General features: G+C 37.9%; 1 protein-coding gene and 1 long non-coding RNA gene across 6 annotated transcripts in view; one reads left to right on the forward strand and one right to left on the reverse strand.

Moving 5' to 3' along the window:
• The first annotated feature begins 39 nt into the window (after positions 1-39).
• LOC106540766 (uncharacterized) lies at positions 40-25,919 on the forward strand. Of its 4 annotated transcripts, XR_015697292.1 has the most exons (7): positions 40-125; positions 5,633-5,734; positions 6,771-6,865; positions 10,545-10,690; positions 15,085-15,388; positions 23,327-23,479; positions 25,625-25,919. It is a non-coding gene; the product is annotated as an uncharacterized LOC106540766 (long non-coding RNA). The 4 variants fall into 4 exon arrangements; XR_015697290.1 differs by lacking the exon at positions 40-125 and having other exon boundaries at positions 4,888-5,734; XR_015697289.1 differs by lacking the exons at positions 40-125; positions 5,633-5,734 and having other exon boundaries at positions 5,844-6,865.
• Positions 12,868-25,945, reverse strand: part of SLC6A17 (solute carrier family 6 member 17) — a 35,047-nt gene continuing 21,969 nt past the window's right edge. For both annotated transcript variants that reach the window (XM_014056013.2, XM_014056012.2), the window contains 9 exons: positions 23,652-23,778; positions 22,791-22,972; positions 21,999-22,109; positions 19,941-20,182; positions 19,107-19,299; positions 17,222-17,414; positions 15,483-15,642; positions 15,069-15,231; positions 12,868-14,129 (listed from right to left, as the gene is read on the reverse strand). In XM_014056013.2, coding sequence (XP_013911488.2) covers positions 13,761-14,129; positions 15,069-15,231; positions 15,483-15,642; positions 17,222-17,414; positions 19,107-19,299; positions 19,941-20,182; positions 21,999-22,109; positions 22,791-22,972; positions 23,652-23,778 — 1,740 coding nt within the window. In that variant the 3' untranslated portion in view covers positions 12,868-13,760. The remainder of the gene's footprint in view (positions 14,130-15,068; positions 15,232-15,482; positions 15,643-17,221; positions 17,415-19,106; positions 19,300-19,940; positions 20,183-21,998; positions 22,110-22,790; positions 22,973-23,651; positions 23,779-25,945) is intronic.

A 25,945-nucleotide genomic window follows, 5' to 3' on the forward strand; every position in this document is an offset into this window, starting at 1 on the left:
CCCTCCTCCAGGGCTGGGAGGGGCTGTCGAGGGAAGGGCTGGCCGTGAGGGGCAGCTCAGCGCAATCCACAAGTTGCTGCGCGAGAAAAGGCGGGAGGAGAGAGAGAGAGAGAGAGAGGGCGAGGGTAAGTGTGTGTGTGCGCGCGCGTGTGTTGCGGGCACGGGCGCCCTCGTGGCTCTTCTTTGCCACAAAGCAGCCTGTTGCCGGCGCCGTCCGGACGGCAAAGCCGAAGCCGAAAAGCCATAGGAAGCGCAAAGCCAAACAGAAGCGTTTCTCTTGCAGCCCAGAGAGGGCGCTCGCTGCAGGGCGGCGCGGATTTGGTAGCCCCGGCGGTTTTCCTCCGAATGGCTTTGCGCTTGCCCGTTGCCCGGATACACGGGCTCGTGTGCGCCCGGCCCTGCCCAGCCCAGCCCGTTTTCCAAGCCGAGCGGGAGCTGGCAAGATGTTTTTCTGCCTTTGCACGATCGGGGCATAAGAACGATTGTGGACCAGGCTCGCTGCGTGTTTCCTTTTGCATTTTATCTCGCAAAGGAGTGGGGGAAACGGGGGTGGGGGCCGCCCTGAGTCTCTCGGGAATAGGGCGGCATACAAACCCAATCAAATCAATCAATCAATCAAAATCAAATCAAACACCCTTTCTCGCCGAGTAGTACAAATGCCCTTAGCTCCAAAGGAGATCCTAATCCTCCCACGATCGAATGCAGGAAATGAGAAATCTGAAACCTTAGAGTCGTTTCAGGAGAAGAAGCGCGTTAGTTTTATACCAATAGCGACAAAGAACCCGAGGTGGATTTAGGGAAGAAGTGAGTCCATACTTTTGCTCCATCCAGCCAATCGCTGCCTGCGTTGCCTGGCAACGGCTATGATTCCTTATTGCTACTGATTTCTTGCATTTCGTTTCTTTTTGACTTGTTAGTATTCCTGCCCCAGACGGAATACTCCATCATGTTACACAAAGAGTGAATTGCAGACAATCAATGCTTATGGCAAGGAGGAAGTTACTTTATGCACAAGGTCAGAGGGCGAATCCAGTGGGTTTAAGTTGAAGGAGGCAGGTTTTGGATGCACATTAGGAAAAATGGTCTGAGTGTAAGAGGTATTGTACAAATCAAGAGAGGTGGGCTGTTCTTTGTGGGCCTACCCAAACAAAGGCTGGATACTTGGGGCCTAGGTTGGCCTAGAATATCTTCAAGATTATTTTGAACCCTTCATTTTATTATTCTCCTATTCATCTAGCCTATTGAATTCAGGTATTTCACATCTCATCTGGAAGTGATGGGAAATAAACCAGGGATCTCCCATAGGTACAGTGTATGTTTTACTCCTGGGTGTCAAATCCATCATAAATGTGCTATATAGTGTACCATAAGGATGTTTCTTACTTTCAATTACAAACTTACGAATCACAGCAAGCTACATTCTCCTTTACTGATCTTACTAAAATCTCCCTTTCTTCCTTTGCAAATGTGGAAAATGCTCTGCCTCTACTATCTCAGAATTCCCATTAGCTGGGGTTGAGATACTGGTCTTTATTATGGTCGGTGACCATGTTTTATAAAAACTTTTTAAGAAGATTGCAAGACTTAGGTGTTGACATGATTAATAGAAAAAAATGGATCAAACTGCAAAACCCTATAGATACTGGTGGAATACTAATAAATACCAAACCCTTCTTTATGAGTAAAGTACTAAAACCACTACACTAGAAGATATATATGTATTTTATTTATTTATTTCCACATTGCTACCAGACATAGTATATGTGAATATGTAACTTTATTTCAGCCTGTGACCAGTGAAATGTAACAAGAGAAAACATAAAACAATATAGAAAGCATAAGAAAATGTTTATTTATGAAATACTACAATGTAGGATAATGTTTCCTTGCTTAAAGCAATAGCAACTGCATTAATTGTTGCAACCATCCTGGAAATGTTAGGTAAACAATAAAAAGACAAAGAACACAGCAGGTGGAAAGACAATATGAAGGTAGGGCAGAGGCTGCTGTAGAAAGGACATTGAATGAACATGTGGGCTAGGACCTCAGGTTCACTCTGCAAAAGAGGTATTGTTATATCTTTCCTCTTGGGTTACAGAAGACAAGGCATTAACATGGACTAAATAAAAAGTTCCACAGTGTGTTACTCTCTAAAAGAATGGCAATTTTTCTAGATTGTTGATTATTGCTGCTGTTTGATCTGCTCTAAGCTGGAACTTCACTGGTCAAACTAAGACCTTTGGCAGATACAGTTTATGGTACTGTCTGTACATTAAAAAGCTTTCATCTAATCAACCTATAGTCCCAATCACAACAATATTTGTTCTGGACATATAAGTGCATGATTTGAGATAACCCAAAGATTCTTGGTGTTAAGAGAGACCCAAGTACTCAGTAATTTATCTGGTTTGAGTAAAAAGTGATACAATATGGCAGTGTTTCTCAATCTTGGTAATCTTAAATTTAAACCTAAGCATTTTAAACTTGCCAAAGCTGAGAAACACTGAAGCAAGTGTGCCATAGTTGACAATATGTAGGTAAATTGAAAACTCTGAATTGGATGACCTGCATCCAGAATTGTATCTTAAACTAGACCAGTGTTTCTCAAACTTGGCAACTTTAAGATCTGTGGACTTCAGCTTTCAGATTTCTCCAACCTACCATGGGGCGTTCCACTGGCTGGAATACTCTGGAAGTTGAAGTCTACATATCTTACAGTTGCCAAGTCTGGGAAACACTGATCTGGATAGAGTAGAATTCAGAGCCTTTTTGTCTCAAATTAGGCAGGAACATAGCACTATGGGAGGCCAAGAGAATCATCAACAATCTTGTAGGTTCTTACAGTCTCTCCCCTTTGTTTCTTTTTCTCCCTCTTTTAATTGACTCCGATATAATGCTTTGCCTAGCAGTAAATATTTGTTACAATTGTTTATCTGCCCACCTGTCTCCCATTAGTTTATTTTGTGTCATAAAGGAGATTGTTTGGAAGAGTCTCAGCATGAGAGGACTTTGGGTACTTTAGCAGCGTGTGAAACTGAAGTCCCTGGGCTTTAGATTGTTATCTTGTGGAACTGCATCTCAATTTTGATTTGAACAGGAAAAGGTTATTAGGAGGGTCCATGATGATGCAAGTCACCTCTATTAATTAGCAGCTCCATAAAAAAGCCATAATCTTTTCCTGAAATCTCACAGGTGCATCCTCTTTCTTACACAAGTCAGATTGTGCATCTCTCTAGCTTGACAAAGATTAAAAATTCTAGAACAACACATCTGCCTCTCTTGTTTTCTGAGGTAGGCCCCGGAAAGCAGAACAGCAGACAAACATGTTAAGCTGCTGATTAGGAAACATTTCAATCAAAGCAAAATGTTGGTAGCCAGGGCCAGCCCTCCTGATCAACAAATCAATATAACTGCCTTAAGCAGCAGATGCTGAAAAACAACAGTAACAGCCACAGATATAATTCCTAAAAACCTTTGAGGTTCCCTTCAGTTGTAGAGGAGATAAGTGATTATTAAACAGCCTATCAACTAGAATCCTATCAATGCAAATTCTGTGCACAAATGTAAGGTACCCCAGTACAAAAAAATTTATTTTCTGTTTGTATGGGTAAAAAAAATGCCTTAGGGAAAAATTAACCCAATGAAAATTGCATACATTAGTTACAAAATGTTGATTACCACTTGGCAAATAAGGGATGAAAAATACCAAAAGGGAAATATGCAGGATTACCCCTGAGAAGAACAAGGGTGATAATTGATAGAAACATTAATTCAGTAGACTCATAAATAGATCATTTTGTTCTGTAACTTAATAGTTCAAATCATTATAGGTATTTTTCGTGTCATCTGTCTTTACTATGACAATAGTTCCCTTCTTTTCCAAGTAGCATTTCCCAACAAGGCCAGAGAAAGTTATTTCAATTGCTGTTGAACAACAGACTTGGTAATTCCTGAAGTTATTTATTAACAAATAACAGGGTTTCAAGGGACCTTGGAGATCTTCTAGTCCAACCCCCTGCTCAAGCGAGAGGCCCTATACTATTATGGACAAATGGATGTCCAATCTCTTCTTAAAAATTCCAGTGATAGAGAACCCACAATTTCTGAAGACAAGCCATTCCACTGGTTAATTGTTCTGTCAGGAAATATCTTCTTAGTTCTAGGTTGCTTCTCTTCCTGATTAGTCTCCATCTATTGCTTCTTGTCCTACCTTCAGGTGCTTTGGAGAATAGATTGATCCATCTTCTTTGTGGCAGCCCCTCAAATATTGGAACAGTTATCATGTCTTCTTTTCACTAGACCAGATATATCCAATACCTGCAGTCATTGTTCATTTATTTTAGCCGCCAGCCTCCTAATCATATTTGTTGCTAATTGTTGCTTTGTTGTTAATTGTCTTAAAACTCTTCAGCAGAACATTGGAATATCTTGGAGATTTGCTTCTCTTCTGTTACAAAATACATGGTCTTTTGCACTCTTTACTCCAGTCACAAAACTGCAATTAGAAAGGAATAAAATCAAGAAGCTTTGTTGGAGTTTTGATCAACATCCTGGGAGCAGAGAGACATCTTGTGGTTATTTAAGTCTCAGAGTAGTATCACATTTTCCAGGCTATGCAGTCTGAGCCTATACAACTTTATTTTAGGCAACTACCTATGTGAGGCACTCAGAAAAAATCATGCTTTCTGTTTGAGACAGTAATACACTATCCAGAGGGGACCAGGACACTGGTGGGTTTCTGCTGGTTCAGCCCAGATCGGGCAAACCAATAGTGGTGGCAGCGAGGGGCTCCCCCCACCTCCACAGAAGCGTCATGCAAGTGCGAGTGCACGAGCAAACCGATAGTAAAAAAAAATGGAAACCCACCACTGGACCAGGAGTAGGCACATGGGACATGTGTGGCCAGATGTTGTCAAGGTTTGTGTAGAGTGTGCCATCTACCCCTGGTAGGATCTGTCCCCAACCTCTCAGATGCCACTTATGAAGGAAGGTGAATGTGTAGTATCGTCCTTCTGATGTGGGAGGGGGAAATGATTTTCTACTAACATAGAGGTCCATTGGTTAGGCAAATGTATACACCCAAATGCCCTCCGTGGTTCCCTGCCACCCTGGAAATGCACTTGGATGGGAAAGGCTTCTTTAGACATTCTTGAAGACATTCTTCAGAGTCAGGAACATTCATGTCAGCCAAAGTGGATAGTATAATGTGGAGGCAAACGGGCTTCCTGAGATTGGTTTGATGAGTGGGTAACCAAGTTTAATTTATAACTTGGTTAGAAGTAGCACACCATGGAAACATTCATGGTACTCCCCACTATAGCTCTTTATCAAGAACCTGGGATTATTGTTCCTAAGCCTTTTGAAACAAGGAAGGAAGGGACCAAAAAAAAAGAGCCCAGAAGACAATGCAAGGTAAAGAAGAAACTATTTTAATTGCAGGCTGCTATGAGTTGTTACATTATTTCTCCCATACAACAGAATTCTCCTGCTGACACAGAGTGCTTGGGATAGTACTTACACTGACTATGGTGTATATGAGATAAGTCACTACAAATTGTGCTTCCCACTCACCCCCACCCCCATCCAGTTTCAGGAGCCATATGTTTTCTAGTTGTTGTTTTTTTCTATGCAGGCAATTCAGAAAATCCAGCAGCCTCCTTCCTCAACTTCAGCATCCTCGTTTCACGTGCAGCCTTCTCAGCATGGATTCAAGATGCAAGTCCGGGTTGATCCAGTACTGCAAGATAAACTTAAATCTACACTATCTTCATCCTGACTCTTTCCCCATGTGATAGACTAATATAGCATTTAATTCTTCTCCATCTTTCTGGATTACTGTAGAATCAATGTATAGTAGTTCTGTCCTGAAGATGTTTTGATGACATCAATAGATTCAGGCAATCAAAGTTTCTTCTGACAGCAGTTTCAATAATATTGCAGTTTTCTGATCATAAATTAAGATGACATATGTGAAACTTCCTTTAAAAAAAAGGGTCCCCTCCCTTAATTCTCTATTACTAATATACTCTATGATATAGTCTATATACTCTATGACACAGGGCTATGGTATGGACTATAGTAGGTTGATGGAAATTCCTTGGTGGGAGCCAAGAAATCATACCATAGAGAGTTAAATAAATATTACTACAGGCTTATGATAGGCACCATTTGCAGGTGCCTATAGAACCAAGTAGGACTTTAAAAAGCCTAACATTCAATACTATAAAAAGAATACCTAGTAAAATTTGATAGGTTAAAAATATTCTTCTTAAAGCCACCTGAGGTGTTTGGGAAGATTATGCATTAAGAATGTAGATTCACTATTTGACTTCCTGCTGTATTGTTGAATATTTTTTCTTGCTAGATGTTTTGTAAAAACTGCAGAATATTTCAATAATTTGAAAGCAGTACATAATGTAAAGATTACAGTCAATGAGGCTGACTGGAATATTAGAACACTGAGGCAAAGAGACAAATGATCAGCTGGTTAAAAAACCCCCATCCAGAATAGAATTACTGTAGAACTGATAAGCACCAGCCTCAGTTCTGATGTTGAAATTTCAGACTGATAACATATGGGTCTGAAAATACTAACCATCTTAAAGTAACTCAGCATTCAGTATGGTGGTTTACAAATCTAGCAGCTGCACTCACATCTCCTCTAAATGGTACTGTCAGAAGGAAGCTGAGCTTATTTCAAGAGGCTGCCATTAGTGTTCAATGTTGCTGACTTTACTATAAAATAATCCTACTATATTTTTGTTTTACAGAATAATCTGACGCACATTTAGGATTACCATATGTGATCAACAAAATTTAGACGGCAAGGAAAAGTTTCTATGCTGCCATCCCATGGCCATATATGGTAACTAAGCATGCCTATCTGCATAGAATCAGACAGATAATATTGCAACCGCCTCCTTACTGTATTTCTATCATAATAATGCAATTTTTCTCATAATAATCTAACCACATATCATCGCACTGGGATTTATCACATTATTCATTCATTGTTTGCTTTATAAGTCTTTTTTAGAACCTAAAACAAGGTGTATCTTGGGAACATTGATTCATTGACTAGAAGGATCAACTCATGATGGCAGAAAGTTGGGCTCAGTTTATAATGTCATAGGTGAGCCAGGAATAGTTATAGGATTCATTTTGACCTTAAGCATGAATATGTTCAGGCAACTCATGCTCCCAGATAGCAATAGCACTTAGACTTATATACTTCCCCATAGTGCTTTACAGCACTTTCTGGGTGGTTTACAATATCCGCATGTTGCCCATCGGGTATTTTTGATAAAAGAACTACATCATTCCAATGCTGGAAAGGCTGATCAAAGTGGAAGCCTCCAAAATTTAGAGGCCACAACTTGTTTCCAAGACAATAGTTATATGGTTGAAATTTAATAAGATTTGATTTTGGACCAAGATATAGGAGATGTACTGTATAGCATATTGTTTCAGACAAGGCTTTTAAATTGCAAAGACCTTACTTCATTCCTGGAATCTTATGGAGAACCTATATGAAGTTGCCTGCCATTTCAATCTTCTCATGGTCTCCTACTTCTTCTGGAAGCACATAAAATCAGTAGGAGTATTAGCATTAAAAGCATTTTCTTAGATTGCTGGGCTCATTCTTTAGAAAGAAACATGAATATTATCAGACGTGTTCCAGATAGGTTGCATGTTGCATTTCTCTTCTAGATGCTTGTATTTACAAAAGCTGTAGTTTGTGCTATAGGGTTTTTTTTTGCCTATCCCAAGTGGCTAAATAAGGTTTAGCTAAGGGGTAGCCCAGTGATAAATGGAAGAAAATAGTCTGCCTTTCCTACCTGGAGCCCTCTATTTGAGTTAAATCTCACTTTCCATTATTTCCAGCTTTAAGGTTGGTTAATTTAATGTTAGTTGAGATTACAGCAATTTAACTCTGATAAATACAGAAGGCACCAAGCTGGAAAGGGTCATTCCATCAAGTGAGCAGGAATATTGCATATCCATTAACTTCTATTGACTATTTGTTTTACAAAGATTGGGTATATGTTCCTACATCTGTTAAGCAACAGGCCCTACATTATTCTACACTGACAGAAGATGATATCCCCTCCCGCCATTATCCTTTTCTATGTTTTAGTTTAGCAGCATACAGTACATGACCATATTTTGGGCTCATTCTATTGGCAATATAGCTGAACACAGGCCACAGATTAATGCAGTGCTTCAGTAATATTCCTGTCAGAATAAGCCAGACATTTTATCTTGGTCCAAGTCCACAGTCATAGAATATCCATACAAAAGCAACAGAATGGCCTTGAAACAGATTATATTATAGGAAGAAAACTAACTCTAGTAGAACAAAGATAAGCACAACAGCAGATATGAGTCTTAACACAGAGAGACTCGATGGATCAATTGCTCAAGGCATCTAACACTTATTCCCATCATACCCCAGTTGCTGCTTAGCAAAATGCCACAATGAAATACTGTTACATATTTTCACAGAAATAATGACAGGAGTGCCCTTTTGTGCTCCACCCCACCCTCCCACCCCATGGGCAGCTCAGCAGGATGTAGTCACTAATCAGACACTAAAAAATTATAAATATATCAAATATACAATAAAATATATCTGTACAGCACTGAGAATGAAAATAGTTCACTGATCACTTTGGAATATGTTTCTCATTTAACAGAATTTACACCAACATTTACAGAATAAATATACAATGGAAATAGAATCTATAGATTATTGTCTTCTCTCTTTATATATATATATATATATATTATGTACAAACAACCAATATACGTTCCTTTGTCTTCCCACTGCCACTAATCATACACCACAAACAAGAACGAAGGAAATGCTATGGATCCATTGTGGAAACACTTTACCTAGACTGGCTTCTCCTTGAGAAGCCAATAGAGGGGCTTTGCATGAAATTAGCTCCAGTCAACCCAATGGCCCTTCAAACATGTCCCAAGGTGCAGAGAGCAAATCAAGAATTCTGGGAATCTCTGACAATTTCCTTCCATGCAAAAGAAGAAGTCTTCAGGAGAGGACAATATGGAGAGGAAGGGGAAACTCTGTATTCAGCAATTAGCTTCTTCAGTGATTGCCTTTTCACATTTTGCATGATCTCTAGACAACAGGGGCTGGGTGATATTTTTTTCCCCTTAATGGAGTCCAGAGGGTGGGGGTGCGGGTGGGACTATCAAAAGATAAATAAAAAGGGAATTGAGTCTTCTAGCAGAATTTTTTTTTATCCCTATTGGATTCATTCTTTTTTTTTAATGACTCATAAAAAAATCAAGTGGTATCTCCTTCACCTTAAAACATAATATCTTTATAAAAAAAGAAAGCAGTCCATTTAATTGCTTCCATCACAAGCTCATATGATCTCTGCTTATAGTCTTGTCAAAGACATACAGAGAAGTCAGAAGAGGAATCAAAGAACAGGAAACAAAAATCTGCTGAAACCAATAATTATAACACTATTCTGAAAAGAACCTTTGTCCTAGAACTGCCAGTGTCTATAGTATAATGAAGAAAAAGTAAGAAGGCTTAATGAAAACTACAAGGCCACCCTTGATTGTCTTTCACATCTTAACCAACTAATATCCTTAATTTCTAAAATAGCAGTCATCACAAAAGATGTTTCTAAGAGAAAGTCCACTCTGAACCTTCTTTAACTGCAGCATTGCTTCTAATTAATTGATTCCAGCAGTGACAATTACTCTATCTTAATCACCTTGAAGTCAACTGTAATTTTTTGTAGTCTGAAAATAAACTTCACTGATCTATATAAGACTTATTTCTAGTGTCTATAAAACTGTTTATGCTTTGAAAAAAAAAGGATGCAAGTGCTCGAAATCAGACAAGTATAGTTACTATTATTTTTTGAAGCAGTCCAGCTTTTCCAACTCTCTGTACAAACCTGGAGAAAGATGCTGCTCTTTAAATTTATATAGAAGCCTTAAAAAGTTAGGGAGCGGGGTTAAGAAATAGAATACAAGCTTTTTCTACTTTGTGGGCACTTCTTTCCATTTTTTTTCAAAGCATGCAAAACCTGCCTTTTTGTACAATTGTCATAACTACCAATTCAGGGTATATGATAGTTAAAAACAGAAACTGCCATAATTCTTATCCTCCTGATCATTAGCTGCTTTGAATCAGGTTGTTTCAAATTTTTGTGTTTTAGAATATAGAATTACATAGGGAAATGTTAACATAGTAATATCTGGATGAGTATTTAACTCCAGTGGGTGGAGTGAAAAGTAGTCCTATAGTCTTAAAAATGATTGCAAGTGCTTCTGCATACTGTTTGATTCATATTCTTAGCCTGTTGTGATATATCTGCATAAATGACGAGAAAAGAGTGAAGGGAAATTGGAAATTGACCAACCTTGTAATGAAAATGGAAAAACAATGCCATACACTGGTACCCATTTGTTTCTTTGAGCAAGTGGTTTACCTAAAGAAATGCTCAAGAGATTACAACTTCAGATGATGCATTAATGTGCCTTTTCTCTTCTGTATATAGGATCTAAATGAACAGATTGATTTTAAAAAAGGAAAAGAAAGATTAACAATTAGAAAAGACCCATTGACAGAGTAAGCTGCTTGCTTGGGACCAACACGTGACCTGCAAAAAGAGAGACTTCATAGCAGATTACTGCTGGTGCTGAGGTACGAGGTTTCCTATATATATATATATAAAAAATCTTCAGATATTTGTAAACTCCAATTCCTATCAGCCCTAGCCAGAATGCCGATACTGAGCATTGATCAGACTTAATGGTCACCTGATCTCAAAGGCTCTTATTTTTGAACTCTATCCTAATTCTGTAATCCTGTCATCTGTAGCAGCTGGACCAGATTTCCAATAGCCATCATTTAATTTAATTGATTCCAGTGGAATTATATTGACTCGTATCCAAAAGATTTGTTCCTGACTAGGAAACATGTAGACCTATCACAGAAAATGGCTTCTTTTCTTTTTCTTTTTGCAAAATATTTGCTTTTACAGGACTCAGATAAAATAAAGTAATGTGATACTTTATGACTGGACTAAAAAAAGCCAGAAACGGACTGAAATATGAGCTACCTCCATTGTCTATTCAGATTGTAATATATTGCAGGCTTACTTAAATAATATCATGTGGAAAAGGAGAAATTGAAGTATAATTATGCATAATCCTCCAGGTTACCTGAGTAGTCTGAAGTCAAATCTGAACCCCAAGAACAAAAAGAGAATCCATTGTCTGCTGAAATGAATTAAAAAATTGTGACCTCTTTAAATGCAGCGGTACAGGCAAACCAAATCATGAGGAAACATTCTAGAAAGGCTCTTACTGTAAAAATGCTAAGTCTCTGGAAAGTAGGACATTCTTCATCATTTTCTTGACATCTTGACATTTTCCCACTGACACTTCATTGCCTCTATAGGAATAAACTAGTTGTTTTTCACTATTGCATAATGAGTGTATATCCTGGATAATTGGAGTTCCTGACATTAATTTAATGCATTGTGATATACTGTTCAGTGTTGGGCCACATTGTGCTCCAGAAGCCCAATGAATAGAATGAGGTGGAGTTAGGACACCAGATCTTGGCTTCTGTTTAATTGCTGATTTATGCTGAACACAAATTCAAACCTTATTTCTCTATTCCACCACTTAGAAAAGACTTGTAAAGTTAAAATATGTTGTATATTCAAAGCAGGATAAAAATCAGCCTTAACTGATGGTATCAGGGAACAACACTCTGAAAATATCATAAGTACTATCACTGACTAATTACCTATTTAATTTTTCATAATGCCCCAGACACAACTTTAAAGGTATTATTGGTGATTAATACTCCAGCAGATTCAGTCACTCAATAATGTTCAAAACGTAATATTTTTCTTTTTTGTTGTTTTTGTTTACTCCTAGAGAATTGTGCATAACATTAGTCTCAGAAATTAATAAACAACTGGCCATAGAGACCAATCCCAATAATCACATTTAAAGTGGCCTCTATAAATCTTTTATACCATAATTGCAGGCATCTTGTTAACTCTCTTGTCAACTCTCTGCACATGAACTCTTGAAGCATCTTCTGCAAATAATTTAGAGCTCCTCCCAATATGTATTATTTTCTACTTTAAAAAATCAGACTTCAGTCCACATGTTGCAATCAGGGGAATATTTACATTTCAAAACTAGAGAAGGAGAAAAGGAAAAGGAAAGGAGGAAGGAGGATCCAGGTGGATATGTTTAAAATGTTCATTAATTATATGGTTCACCTGAACAACTTTGTAAAGACTTATAATGGTTAAACTATCACATATAAATTGTAAAATTTTGGAGGAGGAGAATGTTTTAAAATTGGTTTTAAAAATTAGCATTGCTTGAATCACTAACTGAATGTGACTAAGTGGGAGGCAAGAACTCTTTACTTTAGCGATCTTATCAATTCCATCAATATCTGATACATGATTGATATATGTGCAGTTATTTTTCTCACTGCAGTTAAAGAAAACAGAGGTAACAGTTTGAAGAAAATGTTTAAATTATCTTAGGTATAAAATATAAAACATTGTTTAGAAAGTTTGATAATCCCACCATACTAATCCTGGCTGGGGGACATAATTCACATGTGCTATGTTGAAGGAAATGTGCTATCAATGTTTTTAATGTGCTTGTCATTCCTTTCCAAATTATAATATAGGAAGATGCTTCCATGTATTTAGTGTGTGCCCACGTAACAGGAGTAGAGAACCTGAAGCCCTTCAGATGTTGTTGCACTGCAGTTCCCTGCATTCCTTATCATTAGCCTTCCTAGCTGATGCCAATGAAATCTAACAGCCTGGAGAGCTACTGATCTCTATTGTAGAAAAGAGCTGCTACTAAAATAGTTCTTACTATGCCCTATATTTCATAAAAAAATTAATGTCAGCATTTAATTAGAGTTCTGTGAATAATGTCACGAATGACATCAGGAATTCTAGAAAACTACATTGATAGAACTACGTCTTGGTTCTGACTGACACACGTGGCACAAACCTGAATTTGTGATAGAGGAACACTGTGAGTTTCAGCAGCATGCATACCACGGCCAGCTTCACTGAAACAAACACCTTTCAGGGTTTTTTTTTATCCACCTTCAGCAATAACATCACCAATCTCACATAATGCAACAACAAGCATTCTAATGTGTTTTGTACACAAAATGTATCTTATTGAAGAATTGTAAGAACTCTTCACTAAGATTGTGCAACTTGGATATGGTCCTGGTAGAATACATATAGGGCTTTTAAAATCTTGTGCTATGAATAGTGGTCGTTATTTAGCAAATGGGACAAAAGCTTCTTCTCCTAACTAAAAGTAAGGGATGGAGAAAGAGAAAGAGAGAGTCAGGGAACCAGCTGCTTCTTGTTTTTGCTTTGGCTGTTTCCTTATTCCATCTCTCTCCCCCAATCTTAGATTTCTTGAAACAGGTTATCTATGTTTTTCAATACCAATTAGCTAAAATTTCCCTTTTGCCCATAAGATTTATTGCAATGTCCTCTTATTCACTGAGGAAAATTATGGTATTTCATTTGAAGAGCACCAGAAGGAAAGCAACTTTCCTTCTCAACCTTTTACACTTGATATCATCTACCTCTGGTTGCTATGCATGATGGGAAGCTTTTTTTTAAAAAAAGAACAGTTGTCCTCCTTCAGGACTATCTTCTCTTTCACCCAGGAAGTAGGGGAAGGCTACTGGTTGATGGTCACAGTTCAGATTCAGGAGTGGTATCCATGAGGTACCCACTGCTGTAGCGTCCATTGGCAACATTACTCATTTCCATTGGGGACGTGCTCCCAGGGCCCAGGTAAGAGCGATGTGCAGGCATTGGAGAAGGGGTTTCACTGGGAACTTTGCTCAAGATGAAACGGGTCTCATCATTGTCTTCTAAGTTGGATATGTCCTTCATCATACGCCCCTTTTTGTATGTGACTGACAAAGCATTAGAACCATCTGACAGCAGATGGAATTGGCGGAGGACAAAGATGACAGGCAGAGGAAGGGTGGCCAAGATGATCAGAGACACAAGTATGCCCATTGCCCATTTGGGGTAATAGAGAAACTTCTCCGTTGCCTGGAAGGAAAGGGGAAAAATAATTCGGCATATATTATTGGTATTATGCATATAATAATTACCTTAGTAGTTCTTTGGAACTAAGGCAAGCATAAAACCATTCCTCATCCATCACCTTTTAGAGAAGGAACACATTTTGAAAGGAGATGTTTACAGGAATTAAACTGCTACCAGTAAACAATATTCCTTTCTCTTCATTTCATATAGGTAAGTTCTTCCTTTTCTGTGTCAACAATTTGTCTGCTTCCTATTCATTTTAGGCAGCTTACACCTCCAAGTATATAAAAATACAATTCTAGTAGTCTAAAGTCGGCTATGACTGCAAAGTAAAAGCCGTAGGGACTCCTTTACCTTACCTTTATTCTCTCACTAATATATGTACAATCCTTCCCTAATGTTGACTAGTGACGATTTATTTCATTACTGTAGCCACCCAACTCAACCAAGTCACTTTTGTTTGAAAAGTGATATGAAAAAAGTAGCTTCCATAATCTAGGACCAGTTTCATAATCTAGGAATTTCCTGCCAAAGGAATAAATGCTAAAATCATTTTTCAGTCAGAGTCTTCGTAGTGCCCTGCCAAAACATAATTCTGGACTACCTTATTTTAAAGCGTATGAAACTGGGTTATATAAAAATGGTGCTAACTTGAAGGATTACATGAAGGGGGAAGAAAATATCACAGTTCTTTGGATCTCTAATGTTCAATCGCCATTCTGTTGTCAGAACAAGGGTTCTTTTGGCTTAATGTATATGGGCCCTGATCTAGTATTTACGTAATTTCATCTGCGCTGAGGATTCAGTGGCTTAATTACATATTGCCACACTGTTTATGATCAACTGATATGCAGCAGCCTATGCAAATGAAATGGATTGGTTTCATGCTGATGCGCAATTTATGGATTTGAAAATGTTGACGTATAATTTAGGCAGACTCACCTCTTCTCTTATCCAGGCACTATAACCTGGTGGATTGACTGCTAGCTGAATTATACTGGCCGTCATCAAGCCAGCCATACAGATGGGTGAAATATACTTCCATGTATAAAAATAGTAGCTGGAAGGCCGGAAACCCAGCATTTCTGTTAATTCCTGCATGAATCTAAAAAGGGAGAAGGAAGAAAGTGAACAGGTGAAGCACAAATGCCAGATTTCTGTCTTCTTATTTCACACTGGATGGAGAAATCCAGAAATCAAAAAACTTTGCTGGCATTAGAAATCTAAAGAAGAATCAAGAAATCTGAAGATTTTGTGATCAGGTAAGGCCATTATATAAAAAGTGGTTTTAGAAGCAAAAGAAGGAAGAAATATAAGAACATCAGTTCCACTGATTTCTTTTGAAAGAACTCTTACTTCTTGGTACCGTAAATCCAAGCCACAGTAATGTTCTCCAGGATTACCACGAGAGTGAGTGGCAGCGTTGCAGAATAATCATCAAACATGGTGACGAAATAGTTGCCTGAGCGTTGCACAAAGATCAGACCCACCAGGAAAGCAAAAATGCAACAGCCAACTGTAAGGAGCAGATGACAATTGTTAACACACATAATTTGCTCTTGGATGCAAGGGCTGTTATGTTGGTCTTGTTAACATATTTTGTTATGTGTATCCTATGGATATAATTCTACTGCCTAAAAAAAACAATTCACAAAATAAAAAGTCCTGAATAGAAATTCACAAATCATGAATATAGTCCATACTGTGGAATAAATAAATGCACTTCTATCGCATGTTTAGGCATGACAGAATTGGCATGTGCATTCAGTGGCAAACAGGCAAATGAGTGTAAAAGACTAAATGCAGGATCCAGCTGAACTTCTTTGTACAGTAAGCACTATGCTCTTATGCTAAGCAGTCCCTCTTCATCCCTACAGGGAAGCTAACTAAAGGCAGGATAGAGCGTAGCATTTAATCCTCCTGTGTTTAAAAACATGATTCCAGTGTGCATGCTTCCCTGAGAGTAAGTAGCCGTTGCAGAAAATAGGGATTATTTCCATAGGAATTGCTTCCAAGTAAACATGCAAAAGCTTGCAAAGTATCATGAGACAAACAGGATAAATTATCTTTAGAGAAAGGTAAAACAAATTTTGCTATAAGTCTGGGAGAAACTTGACTTAATGGTATGATGTATTGCAGAGAAAATGCTTTAATTTTACCTGAGCAAATCAGCAAAGATGCCACATATCACAACATTTATGGATTAGAGATGGCTCCAGTTAAGAATGTGCAGATTGGGTGAACTCAAGGTCAAGTTTAGCCCATAGAGAACCCTCCCATTTATATGCTACATTTGGACTGAAATTACATATATTATTTTATCACACTACATTTCACTGAAACCAGGAATATTTACTTCCAAGTAACAATACATAAAATATGATGTAGTCACAAAACCACTTTCCAAACACCACTCAGACCTACTCACCACAAACTGTTCTGTAAAGCAATACTTAATAGCTATTAGGAAAATGATCAAAATGATTAGCTATTATGATCATGATTATAAGATTAACTTCCCAGATGCTGAAAGGAAAAGGCTATTCCTGCTTCCTGATTAAGGTTCTGAATTAGGACATTGGAGGAAGAGAAAGGATACCTGTGGCTTAATGGGCCCATTAAGTATTGGCCCATTGTTCTGCAGGCGCAGAACAATTTACAGAGAATTGCACATGCGCAATCACTAAAAACCAAAATGGTGGCGGCCCAGCAGCGCCAAGGGAACTGGTTTGGGGGTGTGGCAGGTGTGGGTCACTGCCGGTTCTGTGACCCAGGCCTGAATTCCACTACCAGTTCAGCCCAAGTGGGCCAAAGCAGGAGCAACCCACCTCTGACCGAGACTGATCAGCTCTAATAGCAATAGCGCTTTCATAGTGCTTTTACAGCCCTCTCTAAGTGGTTTACAGAGTCAACCTTGAGCCAGTGAGATTTGAACTGCCAAACTGCAGCTAGCAGTCAGCTGAAATAGCCTGCAGTGCTGCATTCTAACCACTGCGCCACCTTGGCTCAAATATATCTCTTGAAACCAAAGGTTTTACAACTGCCCTATTACACTGCAGTTTTCTCTTTGCATTTCCCTGAGAAGGTTACCTTACCTGTTAATGCTTCTTTGCGCACTTTGAACATGTCAATGATGGGTGTGGTGATGCCAGCCATGGTCCCAATCATGCTCCCCAAACCCAGGTTTATCAGCATCAGGAAGAACATCACTGACCAGAAAGGAGAAGCTGGGAAGTGGGTCATTGCTTCTGTGAAAGCTATGAATGCGAGGCCAGTTCCCTGCACTGACTGTACACAGCCAAAAGAAGATGCTTATGTTATTCTTGACAACAGAAAGAGTTTTATAAAAGCAGATGTGGTGTATGTGTGTGTATATGCTTGTCAATAGATTTCTGTCTGCAAAACTACAAGCTTTCAGAGCCAAACAGCCAATTACATATTACCCTCTGGTCCAATGAGGGGAATTTCCTATGTGGATAAGTAGAGGCAAAAGCATGCATGTACTGAGGACTGCACAAGCATCTGCTGCTTTCTATATATACATGCTCTGCAAGAGATAAAATAAACTCTGGCTTTATATTGCATGTATATCATAGATATGATGGGATGAGTATTTATTCCTCAAGTTTTCCCAACCTCAGTAACTTCAAATGACCCAAGCACGTTTATTCATTCATGGTCCATAAGTTCTGAATCTCTTTCTTTCAATAGCTGTGGAGAAAGGAAACCCACCATTTCAACAAATTATGGCCAACACATTGACAAAAACTACTTCACAGTGAAAAAAATTCATGAACTTTCTTTCACATCAGGTTTGACATCCAATGGGATTTTCTTATCATAGATGTTTCCACTCAGTACCCTTGAAATGAGTGCTAACTAGCAATAGATTTCAGAAACCTCAGAACATTAAAACCAGTGACAAAATTGTGGACAGAGGCATTTCCTATTGTAATTCTGCTACAATAAATACATTAACAACAAAAACAAAAGATGTCTGAGCCAATCTTCTGGATCTATGTATCATGTCTCTATGATAAACCAGCTAGAGGATCTTCGCTCAGCTATACCCCATATAGGAGTGTCAAACTTTCAGCCCACATGCTGGATGCATCATGTGCTGGCCACACCCACTCTTGGTTTAGCAAAGGGGGGGAGTCGCAATACATCACATGACAATGTGACATCGCGGGTTTGACACCCATCCCCTGTATCCAACCAATAATTTTCAAGAGCATCAAATCAGCATCTGATTTTCTTTGGCATCTCCAAGATTCCTTGCCTATAATTTCATAATTATAAATAATTACTTCAAAACAAAAGGATTTTGAAGAGGATTATATCACCTTTCTTTACAAAGATGCCTCTGGATCCTATACATCTGAAACTTTAGTCACTGCTTGGAATCAGAGGCCACTATGAGGAATGTTCTAGACATCTGCTAGATAAATTCCTCAGATGAGGTCCAAGTTGGTCTCTGGCTGTGCAAGTCCAGCTGAGGCGATCAATGCATGGACTGCCCAGTTATTTGGAATGAATTTGTGCCAATTGATACCCCCGCCCCCTAACGAAATGGACAGGTGATAAGATTACAGTTTCAGAAAGCCTACAGGAAGCAGATTAATCTAGTACTCTTTCAGTTAGGGTTAAATCTGGATATAGTACTGAGACTGCATTGGTTGATTATCTGTGGAGGAACTGGATGTGGCCGCATCTAACCTAGTCCTCAGTCTCTTGTAGGACAAAGTGTTGACCATGTCAACAACAAACCATATTAAGAACTTATCAGTATTTACAAACCAATCCAATATCTACAGTCAATTTATATAAGGGACTTGACATTTGGGCAATATTTGATCATGTCTTCATTCCAGAAGAGAGATTGTTTCGGAAGAATTATAATGTGTCCTTTGTCTTGTAGTTCATCTCTTTCTTTTCAAAGGAATTAAGATGTCCCAAAATGCCAGTCTTTAAACATACCTTGTTAAGCTCGTCTTCCAGAAGGCAAGGATCCAACCCCAGATTCTCAAATTGATCCTTCTTCACTGTCTTTATCACAGCATACATTTCAGTGTAATCCTTGGCTGTGAGATGGGAGAAGTTCACTTGGGGTGGTATCAGGGCATGGCTGAGGATATCTGTGTTCAGATAACCCAGGATCTTCTCAGCATTTCTACAACAGAAAAAAAAGATGTACTTACAGAGACATTCTGCAGGTTTCAACATACAATGAATCCACCTACTGTCAGCAAAATAAGCCATCATTTTTAGGCTGACGTACAAGAATTAAAGGTGGCTCAGTGAAGATGCGATGGCTCAGTAGCTAAGATGCTGGCAGTCTGGCGGTTTGAATCCCTAGTGCCGCGTAACAGAGTGAGCTCCTGTTACCAACTTCTGCCAACCTAGCAGTTCGAAAGCATGTAAAAATGCAAGTAGAAAAATAGGAACCACCTTTGATGGGAAGATAACAGCATTCCATGCGCATTTGGCATTTAGTCATGCTAGCCACATGACCATGGAGATGTCTTTGGCCATTGCTGGCTCTTCAGCTTAGAAATGGGCAATATTGGGAACGACTAGCACATATGTGCGAGGGGAAATTTTACCTTTACAAGAATTAGTTTTATTACTCCTAGCAATTTCTTCAGAAACTATATAATGAAAAGATCTCTATTTGCTGTAAAGTCGAGACAGCAATCCACTTGGAGGAGAATGACAGATGATTGAAATTGCAAATCAGCATAAAGCTGCATCTCAGAAATGATAACTATATGTGCCTAAAGCACCTGGACAGAGAAGGAAGGAGGTACTTACTCAACCACACACTTTTCATTCATGACATTGGCTTTGAAGCCCAGCACAGCAAAAACAACCAATGTGGCCAAGATGGAAGTGAAGAAATTGATAAAGGAGACAAGGGCTGCGTCAAAGTGGCAGTTATTATCTTGCTTGTTGTAACTGGAAAAGGCAATAACTCCACCAAAACCAAGACCAAGGGCAAAGAAGACCTGAGTGGCAGCTTCTCGCCATACTTGGAGATCCAACATTTTATCAAGCTGCAAAAAAGAGAGACAGACAGAAAGGTTAAGTCATCCCTGTATCTTTGTTAGTGAGAAGGGAAATGCCTACAGTATCACAACTTATAAACAAGGAGAAATATTGTAGGTATACTTTTTGTATTTATGCTGGCAAGTGTGCAATAAATTTCTCCTCTGCCAATGGAATTATGGATGATAATGGGCAAATCCCAAAAAGTTGGGGCATTTTAAAGATCTATTTAAATCGGGAAATTATTTGTTTGGAGTGTTTATATATTAATATTGGCCAATAAATTATATTCTCCGGGCAGCTTAAAGTCATAAAACATAGTTAGTTTTTATATGATTTTTACTTGATGGATTATAATTTTGCTGTTTGTTCAGTATTACTCATTGGAACACTATTTAACTCTAAGTAGCCATCAAATTACAAACTATAAAATAAATTTGTCAATGGAGCAGCATCACTGTGCTCCAGAGCCACGGTGGCGCAGTGGTTAGAGTGCAGTACTGCAAGGTACTTCTGCTGACTGTTGGCGGCCTGCAATTTGGTAGTTCAAATCTCACCAGGCTCAAGGTTGACTCAGCATTCCATCCTTCCGAGGTGGGTAAAATAAGGACCCAGATTGTTGGGGGCAATAGGCTGACTCTGTAAACCACTTAGAGGGGGCTGTAAAGCACTGTAAAGTGGTATATAAGTCTAAGTGCTAGTGCTAAATGTTAGTGCTATCAGAACTAAACTAAAAATAAGGGTTATACAAAGAGTACTGTAGTGAATAAGTGAAAGATAATGTAGGAAAATTGACTTCAGATTCAATTTGCCAAAGGTGCTCAATTTCAAAATTTCACTCAGCAGTGCAAACTTAACACCTAGTTCGTCCTTTCTCAAAACTGCCAAGATCATGCAGCTGCTCTCCACAGCTAGCACATAGTTCCAGATAAAGATGATATGTTTTGGGAGTTGCAGATGGCATCTGTCTGACAATCCAGACATTCCAAATCATTTTTGAAAACATCCCCAAGCGATATAAAAAAGGTCACCCAATGATGCAGAAATTTCCATAAGGAAGATGCTAACATTCTGGGATAATATCCAACAACTGAATTATTATTTCTACATATCTGACCCCCCCCCAAAAGGGGGGGGCGGGTGTCTTAAGGCAGAATTAAAACTAGTGACAGAAAACCTCCGTTAAGTTTTAATTACAGGTAGTCCTTGACTTACAACCACAATTGAGCCCAAAATTTGTGTTGCTAAGTGAGATAGTTGTTAAGTGAATTTTGCCCCACTTCATGAGCTTTCTTGCCGCAGTTGTTAATGATTGTAGTTGAATCACTGCAATCATTAAGATAGTAGCAGGTTTGTTAACTGAATCTGATTTCCCTGTTGACATTGTCAGAAGATCACAAAAGGTTATCAAGTGACCTTGGGACATTGCAAACATCATAAATATGAATGAATTGCTCAGCATCCAAATTTTGATCATGTGACTATGGGGATGCTGCAATAGTCATAACTGTGAAAAATGGTCATGTCACTTTTTCCAGTCACTTTGAATGGTCACTAAGCAAACTTTTGTAAGTCAAGTATACTTAATGACCCCCTGAAAGCTCTTCTCCCTCAGCCTAAACTACCACTCAGGGTGAATGTAGAATGAGAAAACCTGGAGACCCACCTTAATAGTTAGGCACAAAGTCAACTGGGTGAATCTCAGATCTTGGAAAGAGGTGAAAGCAAACCACTTCTGAAATCTTGCCAAGAAACTGCTGGCACCTGTCTGAACAGTTGCTAGGAACTAACAATAATGTCAAGGTATTTTCAAAAAGTCTTTACCTTAGGAGTGAACATATGTAGAATCCCATCTACTGCCCCTCTCAAAAGCAAACCCCGGATCAGGAAGCAGATCAATACCACATATGGAAAGAGAGAACTGAAATACATCACCTAAGTGAGGAAGAGGATGTTGATGTAAATCAGCAGTAGCATCAACAGGCATCAAAACTAATTAGTATTTTTTTTACTGTGTCATACTTTTCTATAAAAATGTTGGGACTTTCAATTTGATGAGACAAGAAAAAATATCTTCTGGATATTCCTAACCTCCTTGTAAACAGAACTATGATTTCCAGAAGGGCAGTCCACTAGACTGAGAAACTGAAAAACATTTTGGAAGAAGATGATGGCAACCACTTCCATGCATTGCCAAAAAAATCAACAAGGACATAGTTATACATTCACCAGTAAACATTGGTGAAGAAGCCATAGACCATAAAAATGATTACAATACATTTGTTCATTCATTTTGTAATATATATGTTACAAGATGAATCTCTATCTGTCTCTGTCTCTCTCTCTCTGTCTATCTATCTATCTATAAATATATAACAGCCATGGACCTGATCACATGCTTGTCTTTTAAATAACTACCAAAAAGCACAAAACCATAGAACATGGCATACCTATACTTCGCAAGTGTTTAGACAAAATCTGCATGTTTTCAGCATTCACTTGAACACTTTGGATGTGTAGTAGTGACTACTGATTTATAGACTTAAAAGAAGGGTTATCAATCAATTCTAAATGTCCCATTATTCTCTGTTTCAACCCATCATCCATTATACTTACTTTTCCTGAGGATTGGATTCCTTTGATCATAGCTAAGCCTACAATGAACCAAGCTGTCAGCAGGCATAAGGTCATTCTCCAGTTAAGTCCACCACTCTCTGAAATGGAGCTGGAAATGTCCAGGGCATCACGATACCAGAAAAAAGTGGTTGCAGAGCTTTTGTCACATTCCGGTTCTATGACTGCAAAAGATAAGAACTTGGATTGAATAGATTTCCTACAGATCTTTGAGTTGGCATTTGACAGTGACATGCCTCAGGTGTAGCTAAGTGAGGTAGAATTTATTTAGAACCAATCCATAGGACACATCAGGAAATATGCCTAGAGGTCTTTTTCAGAAATGGACGTGGGGAGAATGTTACTATCCAAAATTAAAGATTAAATAAATGGTGTGATTTATACTCACTATAAAAGATTCATCTATATGCTGGGAGATGCTCAAAGTCTATTAAATGCTCCATTAACTTCCAAAGTGTCTCAGTTGCATCCTTTGGGCAAAACTATTTCTTACCCACTAATACATTCTTTTATTCTAGCAGGATGAAAGAGACCTGAGCTATTGTCTTTTTGTTGGAATGGAAGACTGTGCTATGCTACACTCTTAACATAACAGAAAAAGAGAGCAACATTATTCCTTTCAGATACAGGCAAATGAATACTTTGTGCTTCTCACAGAAGGAAGAAAAAAGGTGAGTGCATCCTACACTTCTTAGTGGGTTTAAATAGGAAGCAACATTAAGTACTATTTCAACAATTATCTTTATGGCTTTTATTATTCTAATAAAAAGTAGACAATTAGAATGGAAATTTGCCTCATCTTCTTTCCCCTATACACAAGAGTTGCAAAAACTGGCTACTCACTTGCCACTGAGCCATTTTTAAAAATAGGACATTCGCTCCAAGGTAAAGGATACTGGAAGGATTTGAAAAAGTAGAAGATGCTCCATCCAATGATCACATTATAATAGAGTCCAACAAACAAGGAGACCTGGCAAAAGGAAATTGAAATTATGCCTAGCTCTTACATAATAATATTTCATTCAAATAAAGGAAGAGGACCTTCTAAAGTGAACCCCAGAAAATGCCCCATTGCCATTTATTTACTTATTTATTTACCATATCATGTATCATACATGGACTTTCTTTATGAATGGTTTTGTGAACATATTTAATCTCCATGAATCTGGGAGCATTTATATACCAACAGAATGCTCCCAAAAGCCAATCTAATTCAGAGACTGTAGTTCATGTTTTCATTCAGTTGATGGCATAGATCTATTTCACCCATTGAAATGAATAGAGCAGTGTGCATGAGCAAGAAATGTGAGTGTACATTAAATGTGACACAGAAGCCTATGTGTGTGTTGATGTATTCCCTTCTTTTAATATGAAGATAATTTTGAATAAGAATTTTCCAAGAAAGCAAATATGAACTAGGTTCAGTGCAGATAAATCATATGAGTACAATAATATACATGTCATAGAATCCTTTTGTGTATAGAGGTTCAACCCACTGTAGTGTATGGATCCTTAACCAGCATTTGCTTGGTTTAATATGGTCATAGAATGATCTGATTGAAAGATGTTATTGTTTTCCCATTTGCCAATTGCTCAGTGATTTTCAGAAAGGAGTAATCCAGCAGGGGATGCTCTGCCTTATGGTCCTCCTATGGAACAGTGATTGAAAAGATTGCAACTGTCAAACTATATAAGAGCTCTTGAGCTAAATATAAAATGTTTATCAGACAAAAAAAACCAACAACCCACAAGCTGAAACAGAAATTTATCTTAATTAAAATTTGATGACCTTGACCTATTGCCATTAAATCAAAAGAGAAATCTGATAAATGTTGAATAAAGCAGAAAAAAATAGTTTGAAAAGATGAATCATTCTGTTTTGTACTGAATTTTGACTTCATTTTTTTTTCAATTAAGTGGAATTTAATAATATTAGCAATAAAGTGTAGTATGGATAAAATGCTGATAAAATGGTTACATTATTCTGATAATCCTCAAATAACTGGTCAGTGGAACTTTTATGAAAGAGATTTTTGCTGGAAATTGATGGTGTTAAATTAAGGAACTCATGCACAGTTTCATACACTGCCATCTTTTCCATTGAAAAATGGTTGCTCTCCACCAGCGCCATTCTCCTAATGAGCTAAGTTCCCACATTAACTACAATTTATATAATATTGTAAAATCCAGTAGGAGAACATGCAAAACGAACTCAAACATTATTCTTTACTTCATCATAATTCTCCTAGTTTTCTGCATTATTTATTCCTTTTTAGATCTTCCAGCAAGATCATGTTTCTTTTGCGTCCATTAGACTGCTTGATATTCTAGGCATTTCACTTAGAAATAAATACTTTTCAGGATGACTTGTAATATTTCTCCAATACTGAATTAATTTTTTTGCAGTGGTAATGTACTGTTACACAGTTGTTTAAACGTTAGAAGTCAACAAATTTTATAAAATGTCCCAAGCCTAAATGGCTTTTTTTCTAATGCAAACATCCTGATTATTTCCTAAATTCCTAATCAGAAAAAAATTGGAGTTTTAGGAAAAGGCTATCAATGTTGATAAGTGCAAGTAGAACATATAACACATTTAACTTTGATGATACTCCATTTATGACATTGTGCAGCTTTTGCTTGTTTTTTTTTTAAAGCTGTCCTAAACATGAATTTCAGATCCCTAATTGACTCCACATATTAACATTTTTTTATTTTTTTATTTCATAATTAATCACCCTTAGCTATAGGTAATGACTTTATCTAACTGCTAGATTATTGATGGCCAGACATTATCTTCTTTTTTTTCCTGGTAGAACTTTGACATGCATCAACAGGCAGATCTGGATACTGCACACAAAAGCTTTATTTTATGAACCAGTATAGAATGGAGTTGCAAAAAAAAAAACCCCTATCCAGGTAACACCAAACTTCTTAAATTTTAGAAAAATTAATTGAGTTAATTATCCCATTTTTTTCCTTTCCTTTTTAGCTGTTTGTTAGATAACTGGGAGTTATGAATTTTGGTCCACATGTTGTAAATCATGCACAAATTTACTATTAGGTCCAGATTTTTTACCCCAAAACCACCTACATAATATTATCCACCGATGTATAAGACATATAAACTCATCCAA

Source organism: Thamnophis sirtalis, unplaced genomic scaffold (assembly GCF_051295495.1).
Source record: "Thamnophis sirtalis isolate CommonGarterSnake01/CBP01778 unplaced genomic scaffold, rThaSir2_p1.2 scaffold_7, whole genome shotgun sequence".
In the NCBI taxonomy this organism is placed as follows: Eukaryota; Metazoa; Chordata; class Lepidosauria; order Squamata; family Natricidae; genus Thamnophis; species Thamnophis sirtalis.